The sequence below is a fragment of the Erythrolamprus reginae genome, chromosome 2 (assembly GCF_031021105.1).
Source record: "Erythrolamprus reginae isolate rEryReg1 chromosome 2, rEryReg1.hap1, whole genome shotgun sequence".
Taxonomy (NCBI): Eukaryota; Metazoa; Chordata; class Lepidosauria; order Squamata; family Dipsadidae; genus Erythrolamprus; species Erythrolamprus reginae.
In genome coordinates this window covers 136,428,909-136,448,279 of record NC_091951.1, presented here as the reverse complement: position 1 = coordinate 136,448,279, position 19,371 = coordinate 136,428,909, and the positions used below count along the sequence as shown (strand labels likewise).

At 46.3% G+C, this 19,371-nt stretch overlaps 1 protein-coding gene across 2 annotated transcripts in view; it reads left to right on the top strand.

The window, feature by feature from the left end:
- Positions 1-9: 9 nt before the first annotated feature.
- The window catches only part of NACC1 (nucleus accumbens associated 1), a 63,882-nt gene continuing 44,520 nt past the window's right edge, over positions 10-19,371 (top strand). For both annotated transcript variants that reach the window (XM_070739525.1, XM_070739524.1), the window contains exon 1: positions 10-138. In XM_070739525.1, coding sequence (XP_070595626.1) covers positions 74-138 — 65 coding nt within the window. In that variant the 5' untranslated portion in view covers positions 10-73. The remainder of the gene's footprint in view (positions 139-19,371) is intronic.

Genomic DNA, 19,371 nt, shown 5'->3' with positions numbered 1-19,371 from the left:
TTTTGTTTGACGAAGCAAGCAAGGAAAGTCCAATTGTTCGCCTGTTTTCAAAACGTCGCCTTGAATCGGGTCCATGAGCCAGTTGCAATTAACTGCTTCGTATCTGGAAACATTTGCGGCGAATGGCGATAAACAGCGGTATGATTAAGATTCAAGTACATTGCAGTTATGAATGATTCTTCGTTGCACAGAATAAAATTTATGTACTGGAATTTCATGTACATGTCGGTCCAAAAACAAGCCCTTTTCCTTTCAGCATCGCGTTTTCTTAAGTCAATAGGTATGGGATGCAACCTCTGAACTTACATGGACTTCGTTTGAAAGATTTCTAGGTAGCATCTCTGTGAAACTCTTGCAGCAGGTTATATTTTTATTTATTTATTTTTATTTATTCTTTGTCCAATATACAATACATATGAGAGAGAATATACATTAGGAATATATATATATAAAGATAGGAAGTAAAAAGAAGGGAAGTGGATAGGAAGAGAATATATATAGAGGAGAGAATATATAAGATAAAAGGGGTAAGAAAAGAGAATTGGACAGGGGACGATAGGCACATCAGTGCACTTATGTACGCCCCTTAATATAAAAACAATAAGACCATATAGCTTTCCTGATCTATATATTTTCCAAGAACTCTATTGTCTGGAAAACTATCTCTCTGTTTGCCAAATGTTCTCATCTCAATTTGAGGAATGGATCAATCATTAAGTTAAATGAGCCCAAGAAAATATATGTATATTACAAAATTTAAATGCTTGTTTGGTCAATGACCAACAAAATTTGAAAAATCAGATGAGATAAAGCTGTAGCATAATACCACAAAAAAGATAAAACAATATATAAAAATGAAATGTGCTATAATAGAGTGTTAATTATATATCTATTTCTCACTTCAAATGAGATAGTTAGCATGTATTAAATAATAATAATAATTTATTAGATTTGTATGCCGCCCCTCTCCGAAGACTTGGGGCGGCTCACAACAATAATAAAAAACAATATTACAGCAAAACAAATCTAATACTGTATTAAAAAAGAAGCATATAAAACCCTATCATATTTTAAAACCAAACAACACATACATACCGAACTGAAGACATGATGACTCCTATTGGGAGTCTGCAGCAGATATTTTTCTTTGCACCTCATCAAAGAAACCTCTGTTGTTACCTAGGATTGAACTCTCAACTTTCCAAATTGGCAGCAAGTGTCTTTTTGTCTTTTTTTTCCTATTTAAACTGATTTACATTATGTTCTACTGTTCTGTATAAGTACTGAATGCATCTTTCAAACGAAAAATATATTTTCAGAGTCGTTTATTATATATTACTAACATGAGCTTTGCGGGAGCTAATCAATTCTAGATTACTAACTGAATATGCTTTGTGTGGGAAAAACAACAACCCAGTTTCCTCCTCAGAACTCAGCTATTGACTGTGTATGTGCAACACATCCTGCCATAAACTACTACTTTTCAACAGAAAACATTTGATGAAGTTATGACTTGTCTGTGGTTCAACATGTTTTACAAATCCATAAAACTGAAGAAAACATGATTAAAACATGATTATAGGTAAGTATGCCATGTGAACACAAATAACATTGAGATCTAGATCAGTGATGACTAACCTTTTCTGGACCAAGTGCCCAAAGCACCTGAACCCCCAAAATGCAATGCTTATACAGCCCCCCACATGCCTCCTGCATATACCTGCATGCCCCCTCTATGCACTCCACTCCCACACATGCGTGCACAGGGAGCTTGCATGCGCAGGTACATAGCCCGCCCCCTATACATTCATGGCAGAGACCCAAAAAGCAATTAGCCGGCACGAGGTGACAACTCACTTGCTCACAGAGAGGGTTCTGCGTGTCACCTCTGGCACAGTTCACAGTTATATTTTTGTGATTGGATTAGGAATCACCCTAAACCAAAATAACCCTTGCCATTTCTGTAGTGCAGTGATGACAAACCGTTTTTTCCTCGAGTGCCGAAAGCATGGGCCTGTGCTATCGTGCATGCATGAGTGCCCACACCCATAATTCAATGCCTGGGGAAGGCGAAAACAGCTCCCCCTGCCCCCTGGAAACCCTCTGGAGGCTGGAAACAGCCTGTTTCCCAACTTCAGTAGGCTCATGTTTAGCCCTCCCCAGACTCCAAAGACTTCCCTGAAGTCAGGGGAGAGTGAAAACACCATTCCCCATCCCTCTGAAGGCTCCCTGGAAGCCAAAAATGCCCTCCCAGAACCTCTATGAGAACCAAAAATCAGCTGGCCAACATACACATGCTCGTTGGGCTGAGCAAGGGCAATGGCTCACATGCCAGCAGATAAAGCTCCACATGCCACCTGTGGCACTGGTGCTATAAGTTCGCCATCATTGCTGTAGCGTATTGTATGAGTCTAAGTGTTGTTTTTTGTATGTCAGGATTTATGACTTAATGTGTTGTACAAACTCAGCTGATTTCACTATTCCTAGAAAACAGGCAATATTCAAGATAAGTTTTTCTCTTGAACACAGAGAAGATAACATTTTAATAGGCTGTATTTACACAACATTCTGAACCATAAACTAAACAATATTATAGTTTATTTAGCATATTGTGCAACCCAGTGTGCTTAGTTGATAGCTCAGTGCATGGTATAAACTCAGAACCATGGTTACATAAACTATGCTCACTTAAACCATAGGCAAGAATATCTTGCAAATACAGTAAACATAAAAGAGCTTTTATAACTCTGACTTAATTACTGTAAAATTGCAGGTTTCCGAAATGCTTGTAGACCATACAAGCATCTTTCTCAGCAATTACAAATTCAGAATTTCCTACACCCTGCAGCGATATTCTATACGCAGGTAAGGTGGGAGGCAGGTGAACAAGAAAAGCACCACAAAAGTCAGGGAATGTCCTTCAGGCAATGAAAGCTAATATTTTGATTGAAATCAGTTGCTCAAAATTCTAGGTGAATGGTTAAGACTTCTCATCCCCTGAATTGTGCATAAGACCACATGAATGGGAAGTTTGTTTAAAATGTATGTGAGAATATACCTCTGTAATTAATGTAAGATTTCTTTATGCAATATATTTGCTCAGGTTATTCACATGTAATGCAAAAGAGCATTACAATATTTAGCCTCGTTGCATTCTTCCCACCCCCAAATATTCATGTATTTGCTTCAACATCAGAAGAAGCTGTATGCATGAATATAGGCATGGTTCTATTTGTTATTTCCATGTATTCCCCACTGTATATGTTACAGAAGTATGTTTCATTACCAGAGAAGAGGTTACAAAGAAATTAGCAAGGTGGTTTTTGCAATTTTAGAAAGTTTGGGAGTCCTTTCATCATTGAGATTGTTACTTTAATAAAACTGAAATGTCTTAATTTTCCAAAATAGAGAAACTATTCTCATTACTGTTTAAAAAACTCAAGGCACATTAACATTTATTTTGAAATGGGCCTAGTGAAATTATATTTCGGTTTTGCATAACTCCATCATTTGAGAAGTGAAACATCAATCCAAAGTGAAAAAAGTGATCAATATTTTAATATTGACAAAAACAATTTTGTCCCAGCAGATTAAAACCATGACTCAAAAGCCTAACAAAAATCAAAATTTTAATTTCAAGCTTGAAACCTTTTTGATAAATAATATCATGTATTTCTTAAAGATACCACGAAGTATCTATCAGCTAAAATACCAAGATGAAAATAGTACGCTGATTCCCCCCCCCCCTCAAAAGAGGCTGAAAATTTGGGTGCATCTTATACTCCAAATGTAGCCCCACCCACCCACTGGCCCCCGCCCTTTGGATATCCAAGGGCATGGGGTGAGGTATCATCAGTACGCTGATGATACCCAGCTTTACATCTCCACCCCATGTCCAGTCAGCGAAGCAGTGGAATTGATATGCCGGTGCCTGGAGGCTGTTAGGGTCTGGGTGGGTGTCAACAGGCTCAAACTCAACCCTGACAAGATGGAGTGGCTGTGGGTATTGCCTTCCAAGGACAATTCTATCTGTCCGTCCATTACCCTGGGGGGGAATTATTGACCCCCTCAGAGAGGGAGTTCAACTTGGGCCTCCTCCTCAACCCACAGCTAACATTAGAGTACCACCTTTTGGCTGTGGCAAAGAGGGCGTTTGCCCAAGTTTGCCTGGTGCACCAGTTGCAGCCCTACTTGGACAAGGAGTCACTGCTCACGGTCACTCATGCCCTCATCACCTTGAGGTTCGACTACTGCAACGCTCTCTACATGGGGCTACCTTTGAAGAGTGTTTGGAAACTTCAGATTGTGCAGAATGCGGCTTTCCCAGATATGCCCATGTCTCATCAACACTCCGTGGCTTGCACTGGCTGCCGATCAGTTTCCGGTCACAATTCAAAGTGTTGGTTATGACCTATAAAGCCCTACATGGCATTCGACCAGAATACCTTCGTGACCGCCTTCTGCCGCATGAATCCCAGTAACCGATTAGGTCCCGCAGAGTTGGCCTTCTCCGGGTCCCGTCAACTGAACAATGCCGTCTGGCGAGACCCAGGGGAAGAGCCTTCTCTGTGGTGGCCTGGGCCCTCTGGAATCAACTCCCCCGGGATATTAGGACTGCCCCCACCCTTCTTGCCTTTTGAAAGCTGCTGAAGACCCACCTATGTCACCAGGCATGGGGAAATTAATATACCCCCAGCTACTATGGTTTTATGTATGGTTTGTTAGGTTGTGTGATTGCTTTCTTTTTATAATGGGTTTTAAATTGTTTTTTACCATTAGATTTGTACATGTTGTATTATTGTTGTGAGCTGCTCTGAGTCCTCGGAGAGGGGCGGCATACAAATCTAATAAATTTTTATTTTTTTATTTTTTATTTTTAATATTATTATTATTGTTGTTGTTGTTGTTATTATTATTAGCCTCCATGCTTTGCATTTTTGGGCAATTCCAGGCAGCAGGGCTCCTCACTTCCACTTGGATTTTGATAGCAAGCAGCACAGATCTTTTTATCCGTTTAAAACAAACCTACATGCATGAGCATTGAGCAGCACAGATCTTTTTATCCATGTAAAACAACCAAGCCTTCAGTGCCAAGTCCATCTTCTGCCCCCATGAAAATCATCCCTCCTGACTCTACTTGAATGCGTGTAAGGTGATAGGTTTTTTTTAAAATGGATAAAAAGATCTGTGCTGCTCCTTATCAAAATCCGAGTGGAAGTGAGGGTCCCTGCCACCTGAACCACCCGAAAATGTAAGGCCCAGAAGCGGCAATGATCTGTGCCAATTCCTGTACTCTGGAACAGCTGGTTGGGGGTATTCCGGGAGGCCAATCCCCCCGCCAATCAGCTGTTCCTGCTGAATCAGGCTGCAATAACATGCTGAAGCTGACCAGGCCATTTGCTACAAGGATGCCAGCCAGATAAATACTGATGGACGCTGGTAGGCAGAGGCAGAATTTTATTTTTATTCTTTTCTTCCCAAAAAATTAAGGTATGTCTTATATTCCCAAAATATGTTACATAATTATTCTTCATATCCTTGTAAAGGAAGAACTTCTCTCTGGCCTATCAATAGAAGTTATTAAGCTACTTAAACTCATAAAGAATATTTGCTTAATAGGCGCAAAACATGGCTTAGAGAGGTCTGTGTCTTACCATGACACTAAAAAAGAGAAGTACCTACTTTTATAAAGTAATGTATTTTTAAAAAGCAAAATTTTATAAACTGTGATTTTTTTGATAACGGCCATCTTTTTAATTTTTATCTCATAGCCTCACATTTTTAAAAAATTGGAATAGATCTTTTCTTATATGAATACAGTGGTGCACAATCACCAGCTAATAATAATAATAATAATAATAATAATAATAATAATTGAAGTAGACCCGGAGACAGGGTTTTGAGCAATTGGTACTTTTATTCAGCTCAGAGAACAAGTGACAGCTCAGCAAGGTAAAGTGACAATTCAGCGAGTACCGACTGACTCTGCCTGGAGAAACCGCTCCTTTTATATATTTGCGGTTCCCGCCAAAGCTAGAGCCGGCCGCGTCTGAGCCAATCAGGAGCGACTTCCTGCTTGGGCTCAGACAGCGCTGAAAGAGGAACAAACTATTTACAGCGTTACAAGGTAGCCATTACAGGATACAACACCCCTCCCCTCATAGTTGGACACATCCATCAAGAAAGCCATGTGACAAAGTCGTCCAATCGGTGGGGCCTCTGAGGAGCTCGCGCTGACCTGCGCAGTTCAATTTCTCCTTCGCCACTGACTGTGGAGGATGGCTCGCCGCTGTTCTCCCGGTGCCGCAGACTTGGCCTGGCGGGCCCAACGAAGGCTTCGGAGGACGAGGATGGTTCGGCGTCGCTGGATGGTTCCCCCTGGCCCGATAAGTCTCTTTGCGTGTCTCTTATTTCGGGCAATGTACTAAAGTCTGTTGAAGGGGGAGAGTCCATGTCAGCGGTTTGTGGCAATTGATTTTCTGTTCGCTTCCGAATGTGGTCTATGTGTCGTTTCCACAAACGACCATCCTCTAGTTTAACAACATAGGTCTTAGGTGCATTTTGCTTAACAATAATTCCCTTCATCCAGTTTACATTTCCATCAAAACTTTTTACATATACATTTTGTCCCAAATACATTTCTCTTTCAGGTTTTGTACACATTTGGTTATTATTAACACAGAACCTTGGGTTTAACCTGTCTAGTGGTGACCTCAACTTCCTTCCCATCAATAACTCTGCAGGGCTTACATGTGTGTGCGAGTTAGGGGTAATGTGTTGGGTGAGTAAGAATTGGTCCAAGTTCTGTTGCACATCCCCAGGGCCTGACCTGCGCAATGCCTCCTTTGCCACCCGTACGTAACGTTCTGCCAATCCGTTAGCCCAGGGCGAATAAGGCGAGATGAGGGCATGCCTGACCCCTAGGCCATCTAGGAACAATTCGAATTGTCTGGCTGTTAGCTGTGGCCCATTGTCAGACACTAAGAGATCTGGGCAACCATGGGATGCAAACAGTCTGCTCAATACTTTGATAGTGGCACTTGTGGTTATGTTGTTCATTGCTATTATTTCCAACCATTTGGAGAAGGCATCAACCACTATTAAAAAATACTGAGACCCCACTGGGCCAGCAAAATCAATGTGGATTCTAGACCAAGGACCAGCAGGCTGTTCCCACTCAGCCGGAGTTGTTTTGGGGGGACTGGGCCGTGACTCTTGGCACGGATCACACTTTGAAACCCAACTTTCAATATCAGCATCCAGCCCTGGCCACCATAAATGCCCCCTTGCCAGGCTCTTCATCCTGACAATCCCAGGATGACCCACATGTAACATTTTGAGTACCTTTCCCCTTAGGCTTTTGGGGATGATCACTCTATCCCCCCACAGCAAACAACCTTTTACATACGATAACTCAAGTCTTTTGTTTTTAAAATCACACAATTCAGGTTTCACAACATCATTTTGCCATCCCTTTAGAACACAGTTTACCACTTGTTTAAGGATTTGATCTTGCTGCGTGTGTGCAGCTACCTCTTTTGCTGTGGTTAGTGGGTTTTCCTCGAGTTCTATCATTAACACATCTGTGGAAGGAACAGGGTCTTCCACTAAGTCTGTTATGGGGCATCTGCTGAGACCGTCTGCATGATTGATTTCCTTCCCCCCCTTGTGGGTGAGCTCATACTGATACCCTGAGAGGAACAGAGCCCATCTGATTAGTCTTGGAGACATAAAAGGTGGAGTGGGCTTGTTGGGGGCTAGCAGGCCTAGTAGGGGTTTGTGGTCAGTGACTAGCTCAAAGCTTCTTCCAAAAATGTAATTGTGAAACTTCTTTACCCCTGCCACTAATGCTAGAGCCTCCTTGTCTAACTGGCTATAATTCCTTTCTGTGCTGGTCATGGTTCTTGAAAAAAATGCTATTGGGGCCTCTGTCTTATTAGGTAGAACGTGAGCTAGGACTCCTCCTATGCCGTACGGCGAAGCGTCGCACGTGAGCCTAATGGGTAGTGAAGCACTATATTGGACTACTACACTTTTAGAAGTTAATAAATTTTTTATTTGAGAAAAAGCTTCACGTTCAGTTTTCCCCCATGTCCAGCGGGCTTCCTTCTGGAGTAAACGATGGAGAGGCTCTGCTACTGTTGCCTTCTGCTTTAAAAAAACGGAATAAAAATTAAGGAGGCCCAAAAATGCCTGCAACTCATTCTTATCTCGTGGCTCTGGGGCTTCTCTAATTGCTCTCAGCTTCTCTGTTGTGGGGTGGATACCTTCCTTATCTATTTTATATCCTAGGAATTCTATACTGTTGGTTCCCCAAACACATTTATCAGGCTTGATTCTTAAACCTTTGTCCTGTAACCTCTTAAGTACTTCCCTTATTCTTTTGTTTACTTGTTCCTGGTTTTCCCCTGCAATTAAGATGTCATCAAAGTATGGGATGGCCCCATTTACCCCTGACAATAGGCGTTCCATAATGCTCTGGAATATTCCTGGGGCTATGCTTACCCCAAACTGTAACCTCGTGCATTTGAAAGCCCCCCTGTGCGTTACAATTGTTTGAGCGTTTGCTGTTTGTTCATCGACCGGAAGTTGCTGGTAAGCTTGCGCCAGGTCGATCTTTGCGAACCTTTTTCCCTCCCCCAGGGAGTGTAGCAGTTGTTGCACAACCGGGATGGGGTAGGGGTGGTGTTGGAGTGCCTTGTTTAGGGTCGATTTGTAATCAGCGCAAACTCTTAAAGAGCCATCTGGCTTCAGAGGGGTAACTATGGGAGTTTCCCATGGCCCCTGTTCCACAGGGACCAAAATACCTTGGCTAATGAGTTTGTCCAGCTGTATGTCTAGTTTGGGGAGGAGCGGCAGGGGGACCCTGCGAGGTTTTAGTCTGATCGGTGGGACCTTGGGGTCAATAGAGAAAGATATAGGGGGCCCCTTATACAATCCCAGTGTGGGGCTGAACACTTCAGGGAACTCTTTCACAAAGTTAGGCATATCATAACAGTTTACATTACACACACCCGAAATCTCGATCCCCAGTGGTTCCATCCATGCTAAACCCAGAAGAGAGTGCTTGGCCCCTGTTACAATAAGCATGGGAAGGGTACATTTAACATTCTTGAATGCGATAGGTACATTTGCTGTTCCCAAGACCGAGATTACTCCCCCTTGAAAGTCTCTAATCACCAAAGAGGTTTGATTTAGGTCAGCCTTAGATACATTAGGCATATACAGTTTAAATTTTTCCCAGGGCATGATGGTATATCTAGAGCCCGTATCCAGCTCCATTGAGCAAGGTTGGTTATTGAGTAACAGTGATATAACAATTTTAGCCCCTTTTTTGGTTGCCGTGTTATTCACGGAAAATTGAGAGTTACCTCTATAGTAGTCGCGGTTAGCGGTTGAGTAGTTCCTTTGACCCGCGTTGCGGAATGGTCTCCTTTCTCGCGCTTGGGGGGTCTGGTTTTGAGGTCGCTGGTATTGCGGTGTGGCAAATGTTTCCTCTGGCGCTGTTGCTCTGCATGCGATGGCGATGTGGCCTCTCCGGTTGCAACGGCGGCATGTAGCGTCTCGGAAGGGGCATCGATGGCGCTGGTGATTTCCCCGGCAGCCCGCGCAGGGGGCTGGGTGAGTAGCTCTCAGGTGTCTCGGCTGGTCTTGCACCAGGAGGCAGTTGTCTCCGCTGGGAATTTGTTGGCTGCTGTCTGTTTCCATGGCGCTGGGAGACGCGGAGTCGATTTTTGCAATGAGTTCTCGCCTTCCGTGCTCTTTCAATTCTCTCGCCGCTGCGTCGGCTGCTTCTGCGGTTTGCGCCAGTTTAATCACGGTTTGTAGGCTCGGCTCTTCTTCGATGAGGAGTTTATTTCTCACCGTGCTGCTTTTCATGCCGAAAACCAAGGCGTCGGTGAGGCGAGCTTCCGGGTCTTTAAACTTGCATTGAGCAAGTACCGTTCGAAGCCGCGTTGTAAACTGGCTGATCGACTCGGTTTCCTTCTGAGCCATCATGTGGAATTGATGCCGAAAAACCATGGCTGGTTTGGTCGGCTTGAAATGGCTCGCCAGTTTTTGTTGTAGGACGTCCCACGCTGTGGCTCTTGCTTGTTCCGGTTCGGTGAGAGTTTGGGCAAGTCTACGGATTTCTGCGCCGCAGTAGTTAAGGAAAATAGCCCGTCTGTGATCGGCTTCGGCGTCCTGCATTCCCGCCGCCTCGAGGAAGATCTCGAAGGTGGCCATGTACTCGTCCCATGTCGATTTCTCGGGATCGAAGAGTTCCGGAGCCTGGCCGATCTGGATTTTGTCCATGTTGCACGCGAAGTTTCTTCCGTCCGTTCGTCGCCAGTGAAGTAGACCCGGAGACAGGGTTTTGAGCAATCGGTACTTTTATTCAGCTCAGAGAACAAGTGACAGCTCAGCAAGGTAAAGTGACAATTCAGCGAGTACCGACTGACTCTGCCTGGAGAAACCGCTCCTTTTATATATTTGCGGTTCCCGCCAAAGCTAGAGCCGGCCGCGTCTGAGCCAATCAGGAGCGACTTCCTGCTTGGGCTCAGACAGCGCTGAAAGAGGAACAAACTATTTACAGCGTTACAAGGTAGCCATTACAGGATACAACAACAACAACAATAATAATAATAATAATAACAATAATAATAATAATTTATTGGATTTGTATGCCGCCCCTCTCCGTAGACTCAGGGCGGCTAACAACAATGATAAAAACAGCATGTGACAATCCAATAATAAAACAGCTAAAAACCCTTATTTATAAAAACCAAACATACCATGCATAACTTGTAATGGCCTAGGGGGAAGGAATATAGAATGTAATCACCAGCTAATACAGAAATTGATGATTCATGTCTCTCAACTTTCACCAGCCTTAGTAAAAGATAGCAATTCAGCAAAGCCAAATTGTGTCTGTATCTACATTTTCTCAGAGTCATGTCGAGATCACTACAGACAGTTTTTGGTACACATATATTAAGCCAAAACCAGCCAGAGCACATTATGATTTAATATAATGGTGAATAAATTAAGTAACTGCCTTTAGGAGAAGATCTAAAAGTATTACTGCCTTATGATGAACAGTATTTCAAATAAGCATGTATTCACTTACTGGACCTCAAAGAATTCTGGTCTTACAGCAAAATAAATGCCATTTAGATAGATATGGATAATCAAATCATTTATTATTAACGTTAAATAGTTTCAAAGTGTGCAAAAATATATTAAATGGATTAAATTAGGCTGAACACCAGCAGAAAATCCTGCATCTCTGAAACAGAGGATATGGTAGCATGCAATTTTTCAAAGGGGTGAAAAAAGCTGTACTTGGTAGAATTCTTATTTTATTAAACATATCGCAACCTAAACAATTATGTTGCACTCATTCATTTATAGTATGTTTACTGTCTCCATTTTCAAAAGAGCTCCAGGTATTAAGAATGTAATGACCACATTTTGGATTTCAAGCTGAGGTCAAGGCATTGTTTTAGTTGCTACTTGGTTAACAGAAGATAATGTTCAGCTGCATGTTAGGAAAGTTCTGAAGTTTAAGCTGCCTTTGAAAGCACAGAATCAGATGAAGAAACATTATGTTTTGGCAACTTTAGTGACATCATTCAGGCTGAGTTTTTAATATACTGAACATACTTTTTTAGTTTGAGGATTAGTGCAATATGTGAATCCAACTGTTAATAGATGAAGTTATCATTGCCCTTCTCCATTTTTTGGCTACAAGCCTAGGATAGCTAAAAATTGAAATTGAAAACTAAAGTGTTGTGTACATCATTTTAAATATATAGATTGGAAAACCCTAAAATTTCAGAAGGTTTCCTTCCTTTGAATCTAAACAATACTGTTACTCCTGATATAACTTAATAGAATAGAATTCTTTATTGGCCAAGTGTAGACACAAAAGGAATTTGTCTTTGGTGGATATGCTCTCATTTGCCAAGAATCACGAGGTACAACATTTAATGATTGTCATAGATTAATATAACTTAATCAACACTTGCAATGCTCTAACATTAGCAAAGATAAATTTTTGACCCCAAAATCCACATTTAGTTAAGGCAGTGTTTCTCAAATAGTGGGGCGGGCCCCGGGGGGGAGGACCATGGAGCAATGCGGGAGGGGGGGTGCATGATCTAGGGAACATGCTTTTTTGCACTGAACAATAGCACAAAGCACAGAGCAGAAGATATGAAGTGAACATAACAAACCTTTAAGAGACACCATAGAAAAATATTTAACAGGGATGGGAAGGAAAGAAAGAAAGAAAGAAAGAAAGAAAGAAAGAAAGAAAGAAAGAAAGAAAGAAAGAAAGAAAGAAAGAAAAAGAAAGAGAGAGAGAGAAATGGATATAATGAAACAAACTTAAGTCTCCCAAAAGCTAGGACTAGGAAATATAACAAAGCGCTTGGCTTCACTGTGACTATGGTGGGAGACAAGGAAACACATGTTGACTGTGTCTAAAAATGTTGGCAGTGGACAGAATGAAGCCAAATAAATTAAGGTGTCACTTAAACACATTAAACCCCAATCATGCTGATAAGCTGATTGAGTTTTTTCAGCAAAAATTGCTGAACAATTGTCAGAGAGTTGGGTGTGTGTGTGTGTGTGCAAAATGTTTACTTCTTTCTGTGGGATAACAAAAAATAATTGAGAAGCACTGAGTTAAGGCAAGATAGGAGGGTGTAACAATAGCTGAATCTAATCTCATGAAATCTCAATGGAAAATGCAAATTTGGAATTGATGATAATCACCAATCTTTAGACAGCTGCGTGTCTAAAGCCCTGCCTGTGCTGCTCGAGGAGGTAGCCGGATTGGCGGTGGAGTTCCCCAGACTTATTGTCTTGGGGGACTTCAACCTGCCATCACTCGGTGAAGCCTCTGGACTGGCACAGGAGTTCATGGCCACCATGACAGCCATGGACCTGACTCAAGTAATACAGGGTCCAACGCACGAGGGAGGGCACGCACCCGACATGGTATTCCTCTCTGAGCAATTGAGTAATGGTCTGAGACTAAGGGGCTTAGAAGTATTGCCTTTGTCATGGTCAGACCATTTCCTACTACGGCTTGACTTCCTGGCTCCAATCCTTCCCCGCAGGGAGGCGGAACCAATTAAGATGTTCCGCCCCAGACGCCTGATGGACCCAGAGGGCTTTCAGACGGTGCTTGGGGTTATTCCAGATGCACTCGTCCACAGTTCGGCAGAGTCTCTTGCAGAAGCCTGGAACAAGGCTGCAGCGGAGGCTCTTGATCAGATTGCGCCTTTGCGACCTCTCCGCGGCGCTAGACCCCGTAGAGCTCCATGGTTCAACGAGGAGCTCCAGGAGTTGAAACGCCAGAAGAGACGTCTAGAGAAGCGATGGAGGAAGAGTAAGTCTGAGTCTGATCGAACACTTGTAAGAGCTTTTATTAAGACTTACAAAGTGGCGCTCAAGGCGGCAAGATGCGCGTATCATGCCGCCTTGATTGCATCAGCGGAATCCCGCCCGGCCGCTCTGTTTAGGGTGACCCGCTCCCTTCTTATCAGAGGGGAATTGGGGAGCCCTTACAGAGTAGTGCCGAGGATTTTAACACGTTTTTCGCTGATAAAATTGCTCAGATCCGGGCGGACCTCGACTCCAATTGGAAAACAGAGTCGGCTGACAACGAGTCAGTTGAGGTGACTGGGGCCCCGTACTTGTCCATCTGTCTGGGAAGAGTTTGATCTGGTGACACCTGATGAAGTGGACCAGGCCATTGGAGCTGTGAGTTCCGCCACCTGTTACTGATCCGTGTCCCTCCTGGCTGGTTTCGGCCAGCAGAGAGGTGACACGGAGCTGGGTCCAGGATATTATCAACGCTTCCTTGGGGAGGGGATCCTTTCCATCATCCTATAAAGAGGCGCTCGTGCGCCCCCTCCTCAAGAAGCCTTCCCTGGACCCAGCCGTACTTAACAACTACCCCGGCCAGTCTCCAACCTTCCTTTATGGGGAAGGTTGTCGAGAAAGTGGTGGCACTCCAGCTCCAGCGATCCTTGGAAGAAGCCGATTATCTAGGTCCCCAGCAGTCGGGTTTCAGGCCCGGTTACAGCACGGAAACTGCTTTGGTCGCGTTGATGGATGATCTCTGGCGGGCCCGGGACAGGGGGTTATCCTCTGTCCCTGGTGCTTCTTGACCTCTCAGCGGCTTTCGATACCATCGACCATGGTATCCTTCTGCACCGGCTGGAGGGGTTGGGGGTGGGGAGCACTGTTCTTCAGTGGTTCTCCTCCTACCTCTCCGGTCGGTCGCAGTCGGTGTTAGTGGGGGGTCAGAGGTCGACTCCGAGGTCTCTCCCTTGTGGGGTGCCTCAGGGGTCGGTCCTCTCCCCCCTGCTATTTAATATCTACATGAAACCGCGGGGTGAGATCATCCAAGGGCATGGGGTGAGGTATCATCAGTACGCTGATGATACCCAGCTTTACATCTCCACCCCATGTCCAGTCAATGAAGCAGTGGAAGTGATGTGCCGGTGCCTGGAGGCTGTTGGGGCCTGGATGGGTGTCAACAGACTCAAACTCAACCAGGATAAGACGGAGTGGCTGTGGGTTTTGCCTCCCAAGGACAATTCCATCTGTCCTTCCATTACCCTGGGGGGGATTATTGACACTCGGAGAGGGTCCACAACTTGGGCGTCCTCCTCGATCCACAGCTCACATTAGAGAACCATCTTTCAGCTGTGGCGAGGGGGGGCGTTTGCCCAGGTTCGCCTGGTGCACCAGTTGCGGTCCTATCTGGATCGGGACTCGCTACTCACAGTCCACTCATGCCCTCATCACCTCGAGGTTCGACTACTGTAATGCTCTCTACATGGGGCTACCTTTGAAAAGTGTTCGGAAACTTCAGATCATGAAGAATGCAGCTGCGAGAGCAGTCATGGGCCTACCTAGGTATGCCCATGTTTTACCAATACTCCGCAGTCTGCATTGGCTGCCAATCAACTTCCCGGTCACAATTCAGTGTTGGTTATGACCTTTAAAGGCCCTTCATGGCACTGGACCAGAATATCTCCGAGACCGCCTGCTGCCCGCACGAATCCCAGCGACCAATTAGGTCCCACAGAGTGGGCCTTCTCCGGGTCCCGTCAACTAAACAATGTCGGTTGGCGGGCCCCAGGGGAAGAGCCTTCTCTGTGGCGGCCCCGACCCTCTGGAACCAACTCCCCCCGGAGATTAGAACTGCCCCTACTCTCCTTGCCTTTCGCAAGCTCCTTAAGACCCACCTGTGTCGCCAGGGCACGGGGGAACTGAGACACTCTCCCCCGGGCATATACAATTTATGAATGGTATGTGTGTATGTATGTGTGTTTAGAAATGGGGTTTTAAATTTTTTAGTAGAAATTAGATTTGTTATAAATTGTCTTTTTGCACTTTGTGTGAGCCGCCCCGAGTCTGCGGAGAGGGGCGGCATACAAATCTAAACAAACAAACAAACAAACAAACAAACTTTAATTTTCAGAAGTCAGAACAGAACAAACTGCAGTTAGCTATTTTTCTCATTCAGACCCTCATTATATTTGTAGGTTTTTATTACTGAAGCAAAATTACAGCCCAGTTACAGATAGTCCTCATCTTACAACCCCAACTGAGCTCAACATTTTTATTGTTAGGCAAGACAGTTATTAAACGAGTTTTTGCCCCATTTTTTTAAAAAAAATCTTGATACAGTTGTTAAGTGAATGACTGCGGCTGATGTTAATAACATGGTTGTTAAGTAAATCTCACTTCCCATTAACTTTGCTTGTTGGGTTACAAAAAGTGATCACATGACTCGAGGAGTCTGTAATGTTCATAAATACCTGCCAGTTGCCAAACACCTGAATTTTATTTATTTATTAGATTTGTATGCCGCCCCTTTCCGTAGACTCGGGCGGCTCACAACACAATAAAACAGTTCATGACAAATCTAATAATTTACAATTTAAAATAGTTAAAAAACCATTTTTTAAGCAGACATACCTACAGACATACCATACATAAATTATATAGGCCCGGGGGAGATCAATTTTCCCATGCCTGACGACAAAGGTGGGTTTTGAGGAGTTTACGAAGGCAGTTCTAATCTCTGGGGGGAGCTGGTTCCAGAGTCGGGGCCACCACAGAGAAAGCTCTTCCCCTGGGGCCCACCAACCGACATTGTTTAGTTGACGGGACCCGGAGACGGCCGACTCTGTGGGACGTAATCGGTCACTGGGATTTGTGCAGCAGAAGGCGGTCTCGGAGATATTCTGGTCCGATGCCATGAAGGGCTTTATAGGTCATAACCAACACTTTGAATTGTGACTGGAAATTGATCGGCAACCAATGCAGACTGCGGAGTGTTGGTGTAACATGGGCATACCTGGGGAAGCCCATGACTGCTCTCACAGCTGCATTCTGCACGATCTGAAGTTTCCGAACACTTTTCAAAGGTAGCCCCATATAGAGAGCATTACAGTAGTCGAACCTCGAGGTGATGAGGGCATGAGTGACTGTGAGCAATGAGTCCCCGGTCCAAATAGGGCCGCAACTGGTGCACCAGGCGAACCTGGGCAAACGCCCCCCTCGCCACAGCCGAAAGGTGGTTCTCTAATGTGAGCTGTGGATCGAGGAGGACGCCCAAGTTGCAGACTCTCTCTGAGGGGGTCAATAATTCCCCCCCAGGGTGATGGACGGACAGATGGGATTGTTCTTGGGAGGCAAAACCCACAGCCACTCCGTCTTATCCGGGTTGAGTTTGTTGACACCCATCCAGGCCCCAACAGCCTCCAGGCACCGGTTACTTCCACTGCTTCGTTGATTGGACATGGGGTGGAGATGTAAAGCTGGGTATCATCAGCGTTTTGATCACATGACTACTGTTCTAAATGTGAAAAATAATTTTTCAGTGCTATTGTAACTTCAGTCACTAAACAAATGGTTGTAAATTGAACTATAGAGCATCAGAATGCAAAAGAATTAACAATTTAGATATGTGCTTACTGGTAACTTTTTTTATACTGATATTACTGGGAAGGACTAAATTGCAACTTTAGCTAAAGAAATAATTAGTATTTCTGCCCTCATTCTACAAGCACTTGTCTAGGTGTCAAATTCAATTTTATTGAGGGCCACGTCAGGTTGTGCTTTATCTTCTTGCTTGGTAATATGTTCCCTATGAAATCAGAAAATTGTATTTCCCATCAAATAGATTCTGCATAACCTACCCTGATTTCTTATTAAATTTGCATTTGTAGATACCTGGGCCTGGGAGTTCAAGGCAGTACATCCAAGTTTTGAGGTTGCTAAGCACTCTGAATATTTATTGCCCAATTTTAATTAAAAATGCCCAAGCCGTCATCACTTCCCACCTCTGACTTCTGCAACCTTCAGTACCAGGTTATGGATTTGTAAAGGACAAAAGAAAGTGTAATTTAGCCTTGGATTTATAGGGAACTTCTATACCGTCTTTAGTGAGAATTCCTTTTGGAGGGGGAAACCTTTTGTTACTTTATTGGAGAGGAAGGTATTCAAAATTGTAAATCTAACAGAATAGAATTCTTTATTGGCCAAGTGTGACACAAAGAGTTTGACATTGGTGTATATGTTCTCAGTGTACATAAAAGATGCGTGCGGTGAAGGATCATGCGATCCAACACTTAATGATTGTCATAGGGTACAAATAAACAATCAGGAAACAATATTAATATAAATCATAATGACACAAGCAACAAATTAGTCATAAGCGAGAAGAGATAGGTGATAAGAACTATGAGACTAGTAATAGTAGTGCAGCCTTAGTGAATACTTTGACAGTGTTGAGGGAGTTATTTGTTTGGCAGAGAGATGGTGTTGGGGGGGGGGAGACTGTTTTTGTGTCTAGCTGTCTTGGTGTTCATTGCTCTATATTATAGCATCATTTTGAGGGTAGGCACTGAAATAATTTATGTCCAGGATGTGAGGGGTCCGTTAATATTTTCACCGCCCTCTTTTTGCCTCGTGAAGTCCCTATATTAAATATAGGAAGAAATTAGGGGAAACTTAAGACGTCATTTACACAGCCGCCTTTTCCTCAAACTTCCCGATATTCCATTAATCGCAGATCCTCCAGACGAGACACCCCCCCCCCCGCTCTCTTATCTCCCTCCCTCCGACTGGAAACTTGTTTCAAAGTCTGATGTAAGGAAATCGGGCTTGGCTGGGCTGGCGAGTTCAAAAGCCAAAACATCCCTTCTGGGTTCGAGAGAAAAGAAAAATAGTAGGCACCGACGGCCGGAGCGGGTAAAAAGTAGCGAGTCAGCAGCTGGTTCGGAGCTCCACTAGCCAGGCCTTTCGGGAGAGCAGAGCGCCGGAGGCTCGGCTTGGCGGCGCGCTGCGCTCCCCCCCGCCCGGCTCGATCGAGTGCGCTGCTCTCCGCTGAGCTTGCTAGGCTTGACAATGAATGGCTGCTGCTAGCGCTGCTCGGAGGCGAGGGGAACAGAGCCCCTCCGTTGAGCGAGACCTTCCCTCCTCCTCCCCCCGCCTACTTTTGCACAGGTGAGACCTCCGGCCGGCCCCCCTCCCCCGCTCCCAAAGGTTTCCCCCTAGCTCCGCGTCCCCGCCGCTCGCAGCCCGCCCGGTCTCTCCCCCCCCACTCCTCCAAAACGCAGGGACCCTCCCCCACCCCCCCCCCCCCCCCCCCCCCACCCCCCCCCCCCCCCCCCCCCCCCCCCCCCCCCCCCCCCCCCCCCCCCCCCCCCCCCACCCCCCTCCCCCCCCCCCCCCCCCCCCCCCCCCCCCCCCCCACCCCCCCCCACCCCCCCCACCCCCACCCCCCCCCCCCCCACCCCCCCCCCCCCCCCCCCCCCCCCCCCCCCCCACCCCCCCACCCCCCCCCCCACCCCCCCCCCCCCCCCCCCCCCCCCCCCCCACCCCCCCCCCCCCCCCCCCCCCCCCCTCCCCACCCACCCCCCCCACCCCCCCCTCCCCCCCCCCCCCCACCCCCCCCCCCCCCCCCCCCCCCCCCCCCCCCCCCACCAGCCCCACCCCCCCCCCCCCCCTCCCCCCCCCCCACCCCCCCCCCCCCCCCCCCCCCCCACCCCCCCCCCCCCCCCTCCCCCCCACCCCCCCCCCCCCCCCCACCCCCCCCCCCCCCCCCCCACCCCCCCCCCCCCCCCCCCCTCCCCCCCACCCCCCCCCCCCCCCCCCCCCCCCCACCTCCCCCCCCCCCCCCCCCCCCCCCTCCCCCCCCCCCCCCCCCCCACCCCCCCCCCCCCCCCCCCCCCCACCCCCCCCCCCCCCCCCCCCCCCCCCCCCCCCCCCCTCCCCCCCCCCCCCCCCCCCCCCCCCCCCCCCCCCCCCTCCCCCCCCCCCACCCCCACCCCCCCCCCCCCCCCCCCCTCCCCC